General features: G+C 32.5%; 1 protein-coding gene across 1 annotated transcript in view; it reads right to left on the bottom strand.

Moving 5' to 3' along the window:
* The window catches only part of LOC109837520 (transcription factor bHLH104-like), a 33613-nt gene extending 30363 nt beyond the window's left edge, over positions 1-3250 (bottom strand). Inside the window, exons 1-3 of the mRNA XM_020405801.1 lie at positions 3000-3250; positions 1080-1145; positions 136-213 (exon numbers count right to left, since the gene is read on the bottom strand). Of these exons, the coding sequence (XP_020261390.1) occupies positions 136-213; positions 1080-1145; positions 3000-3097 (242 nt within the window). The 5' untranslated portion in view covers positions 3098-3250. The remainder of the gene's footprint in view (positions 1-135; positions 214-1079; positions 1146-2999) is intronic.

Raw genomic sequence — 5670 nt, 5'->3', positions numbered from 1 at the left:
TTCTGGCCTAAATTTTGCCTATTCGCAGATGAATGGAAAATAATATAACTACAGATTGGAGCATGAATTCAAAATGTAAAGTTAAACTGACAAGGAAAGACAACCTATGATAAGAGCACTGGAAAAAATGCATACCGTTCATTGATCTTGTCCCTCCGCATTTTCTCGCGGCAGGCTTTGGATCCCTGCTTAACAGTCTGCTCATCACGATCTCTGATACAATGAATCACATTATTGCCTTCGAAATAAAAAATTAACGACAATTTGTTCAAAGGTTAATTGCACATATACCACCTATAATCTTGATGTTTTGAACTTACTACCCCCATAGTTTCATTGTTGCAGATATATGTCAGGTTGAATAATTTTTACTCTTTTACCCTTGGGATAAACTCACGCATTTCACCCATGGACAATTTCTTCCGAATTTTCACTCAGGTTGTTAAAAAAATTACCCGGGGATCTACCTGCAACAATTAATCTGCAGGAGTGCAGGGATAGTAAGTTCAAAACAACGGTACTTCAGGTGGTCAATGGGCATTTAACCCTCAGTTCAATGTCAAAATAATAGAAAAGTGTTGTCACACTCAACAACAATCACATATGGAAAGCAAATTTGATATTTGATTGGAAATCAGAAATAAATGGAATGAAGTTCCTATAATTCCCTTCACAAGAATGTTTCTATAATTACCTTCACAGAGTAAATAATTGAATCAACCTACACCTAAAGCAAACCTCCTGTTTAAATAGTTACAACAAAGTGAAAAATGCTGAAAATTAGCACAATACATTTGAAGCAACCAAAGCTAAGGTTTGGTACAAATGAATGACAGCTCCAGCTTAATTGTAAATTTTCACATATCTCCTAGTTCCTTGGCTTATCTTCTTGACCTTAGTACAAAGAAAAAAAATTTAGCTAAAATATTTGAAACGCCAAGCATCGTGCAAAGCAGTGACACTGCCTATTAAATACAGCCTTAACTCGATCCTTTAGTAAACCAACAGAGTTTTTGGGCAAAATTATGCAATATTTTCAGAGTAAGTATATTGTTTACAGGGTGACATGCAAACAATACCTTTTCCGGGTACCATTTGCTTGGGTACTAATGTTGGCAATAGAAGAATCAAATTCTGCACCAGGACTGCAAGTAAAACAACAATACAAAGATGTGTTATGACTTCCAAATATCTGCTGAGAAGAACAAACTACTATAACAAATTTCGCAGATTCACAAGGAATGCTTTATCAGTTTTTCGACATGATCTTTTAGATTCTTTTTCAATTGATCATCTGTTTGGAACCCAGTGTTCCTGTTTTGTCTCACCTTCCAATATGTTGGAATAAAATACAAGTGTAAATATAATGCAGCAATGTGGAAAATTAACACAAAATGAACTTTCCAAGAGCTACAGGTAGATTTCTTTCTTATTTGTAATAATTTTATTAGGTATAAAATGTTTTCCTGGCACTTAATTAATCACCAAATAGAATAAAAAAAATGGAATAAAGTTCAAGAGCTACAATATTAATAGTTACAGCCATACTACAGTCCACTTCCAAATGAAATGGCAACGCAAAGAGAACACTGAAAAATAACACAGAGTGGAAGGGGAATCCTGACTGACAAGAAACATATAAAAGAAGCAAAAATTGAAAAAAAAAACAAAAGGTACAAGAATACAATCTACATTCATCCAGATGAATGAATAGCATAATTTACAAAACTATTTCAAAAGATAAATTCAGCAACGTCAATACTATCTGTACTATTATATTAAAAACTTAGTGGGGTGTCAAAAAGTTTGAATGCCATTTTACTTCCCAGTCGAAATGTGAGAGGTATATGGGTAATTTTCTCTTCCTTTCTTTTCTTTTCTAGAACATTCTAAAGTATGAGATGAGTAGATAGTTAAAGCTTACTAATTAAAAACTAGTGGGTAACAAAACGTTTGAATGACATTTTACATCCCAATGGAAATGTGAGGGGTATATAGGTAATTTTCTCTTCCTTTCTTTTCTTTTCTCTTTTTTTCTCCAAGAACATTCTAACGTGAGTATATAATTAGAGCTTACTAATTAAATATCTATCACAATTCCTGTTGTAAGAGATATAAATATAATAGGTTCGTTTCTAAAATAAATTATTAGATATGAATGAATATAAATACAATAACTAGAATTTCCATATGATTGAAATATTATCAGAAGGCAAAATAAATCTATATATGCTGGTCATAAATAATTAAATACGATAATTTGAAGATAAAATATGAAACATACTCTTCTTATTAACATTACTTAAAGTGCTCTTAGGATTATATTTTGAAAATAATCCACCAAATTATGGTGTGGCCGATTTTCTTCTATTAAAATCACATTACCAATCAAAGTGAATTTATGTTATACCCACTTTCAAATAACGTAACACAAAATAACTCATCTCCAATGAAAAAAAAACCATAAAAATATCTTATGTGACTCGATGAAACTTTGCTATCCCTTTTATATAAAATTTAGGATGATTAAGTTTTCGCATTTGGTGCATGTGCATTTGCAAGTGCAATAATGCTAGTAATTACTAAATTAAACTCTTCATAGAACTTGAAAAGGACATAGTGAATGACTTAATGCATTAGTGTGTATTGATAACAATTCTCCGCTTATAATAGAGTATGGCATAAGCATTATTCTTACGAATATAACAATTTCAATCAAATGAAAGGTTTACATAAACCAATCCACAGCAAAAGCACAATTTTTTACTCAACCTCTAGGCATGCAAAATCTAGAGCTGCTTTTTAACACATTTCAAGCTTATAACTTATTCAAGCCAATTCTTCTGACTATGATTCTAACCCCAGGATCAAAACCATATTCAAACACCAAACTGAATTTGCTTCGATTTGATGAAAGATCAATACATCACATAGACAGTAGTTCAGCATTAAAACTTCAAAAGGAAAAGAAAATACGACGAGGAATGGAAAGTTTGAACCTTGGGGAATCGTTCAAGTAGAAATCGATGGATTGGGCGTCCTCCATGATCCGCGCATAATAATCAAGGTCAAGCTCGCCATCTTGGACCAAATCCATCTAGTCCAGATTAGGTTAAGAGAAAATTAAAATAAAATAAACCCTAGAAATTAATAGAAAATTTGGGAGAGATTTCGAATTGGGAATCTCATAGAATCGGAGGGAACGAACGAGTGAGCGAAAAGGAAATAAGAGAGAGTGAGAGAGAGAAGGGATTTAAATATGAGAGAGAACAGAGGGATTTAATTAAGAAATTAAGAAATAGAATAAAGTCAAAAAGTACATAGAAAAGACAAATAACCCCAACCGTCCTTTCCTAGCCTTGGAACATGTGCTTTCCGAAGATTTTTGTTGGAATCTGGAAATGTGATTCATGGGAGTAAATGCCGCTGTCATTATCTATCTACAGTCACTTCCAAGGTGAAAAATAGCGTTTTTGTAAAGTACCTGCAAAAACCAGTACTTTTTGCAAGGAAAAAACCTGACGTGCACAAAATATCTATATCGAATCGAAATATCCGTATCTCGATCTTACTGAACTCTATATCGAATATGATATAAAATCTATGTATAATAGGATATGATTACGGACGTGGTTACACAAGAAAATATGAAGATTTGTATTCAAGATATCTGAATTTATGTTGAGCATGCAATTATAACTTTTTTAATATCTAAATTAATAGATTTGAGACTAATTTTAATGATCAAGAGATCTAGTTTTAATGTTTAAGTTAATGGATTTGAGACTAGTTTTGATGATCAAGAGATCTAATTTTAGATTTGCAGATGGAACACATTAATGAACCCCTTGTATCATAGGAAATATATTTTTTTTCCTCAATTTTATCTATATCTGCGTGCATATTCTGTATCTATATCAGATCTTAGCGGATATAGATATGACATTTGTTTATAGAGACGTATTTGTATCTGTGTTCCTAACTGATAAGCTAATATGGGTATGGTAAGTACCATATTGGAATTGTATCCTTGCCCACCATGTGAAGATCAGAGTCATAAAACAAATGTTCCAATGTTTAGGGAAACTATTAGTCGGCATTTTACTCATGTGTTGCACGCTATGATACGTCTACACGATATTTTGATTAAGAAACCCGAGCGAGTGCCAATTGACTCAACAGATGCGAGGTGGAAATGGTTTAAGGTAATCTATAATATAAGTAGCATTTGTATTTATCAGTTTTTATAAGTAATCTAACACATTAAATTTTCCCTAATGTCTAGAATTGTCTTGGAGCTTTAGATGAGACTTACATAAGGGTGAGGGCAGCCGTGGAGGAAAAATCTAGGTATCGAACACAAAAGGGTGAAATTGCTACAAATGTTTCGGGTGTATGTTCTCAAGACATGCAGTTCATATAGGTACTGTTCGGCAAAAGGTTAAGTAAGAGGTTAAGAAGACTTAACCTCTTTTTAACCCGTCAAGCACAAAAAATCTATACAATGGTTAAAGTGAGTTAACCCTCCATAATTTGCCAAACATAAAAAATATAGAAGAGTTAAGCTAACCCCTCTAGATGGATTAAAATGAGTTAACCCCTCAAAATAAAGGGTTTACTAATACTCCTATTTAGAAGGATTAAGAGTTAACTATTTTAATTATAAAGAAAGTAGTCAAAATTCTTGTTATTCCCAAATACTAAAATTGATCGCAATGGCTAAAATAAAAATTATATAATTAGTTAATAATTTAGTCTTTCGGATTATCAAGTAGGTTAACTATGTTAATTCTTCTCCTTAATCCCTCTTCCTTAACCCTTTACCAAATGAGGTCATATATATTACCCGGTTGGGAAGGGTCAGCTACCAATAGTAGAGTCCTTCGGGAAGCAATGACTAGAAGAAATGGGTAAAAAGTCCCATGTGATAAGTTACTTATAATTTATACTTTATTTGAGTTTATTAATCATCACCTCCCCTAGTATTTAATTAAATACAATTTTGACATGTCTAATCGTAGGTTACTATTATCTAGTTGATGCTGGATACACAAATTGTGAAGGTTTTCTTGCCCTATACAAAGGTCAACGATACTACTTGAACGAATGGAGAGACAGACACCAATCTACAACTATGCGGGAGTTTTTCAACATGAAACATGCATCGGCTAGGAATGTTATTGAGAGATGTTTTGGATTGTTTAAATTAAGATGGGGATCTTACGCAATCCTTCATTTTACCCTATAAAGACCTAAAATAGAATAATCATGGCATGCTATGTTCTACATAATTACATAAGGAGAGAAATGGAGATTGATCCATTTGAAGAGAGTCTTGATGTTATTGAGGAAACAACTCAAATGGCTAATAATGGTTCAATCACCATAATTGAAACTACAACAGCTTGGACTTCATGTCGAGATAACCTCACAAATTTGAGGTATAACCAGTGGATAGGGCAAGAAGAGTAACTTATCAGAGGATATCATTGATGACGTGGCATTAGTACTATTTTATTAGTTAATATTCAAGTAAATATTATCATGGTGTTTTTAAATTGTTTGACATTTATTTTAATTAGAATTAACATTATTATGCTTTTTTTTGTTACTGGCCTCATTTTAAAGTCATCTTTAGTATACATGACTCTCATAAATCATTTGGGAATA

Source organism: Asparagus officinalis, chromosome 4, assembly GCF_001876935.1.
Source record: "Asparagus officinalis chromosome 4, Aspof.V1, whole genome shotgun sequence".
Lineage (NCBI taxonomy): Eukaryota > Viridiplantae > Streptophyta > Magnoliopsida > Asparagales > Asparagaceae > Asparagus > Asparagus officinalis.
The sequence above is the reverse complement of the archived record's forward strand: the minus strand, read 5'-3'. Positions and strand labels throughout refer to the sequence as shown.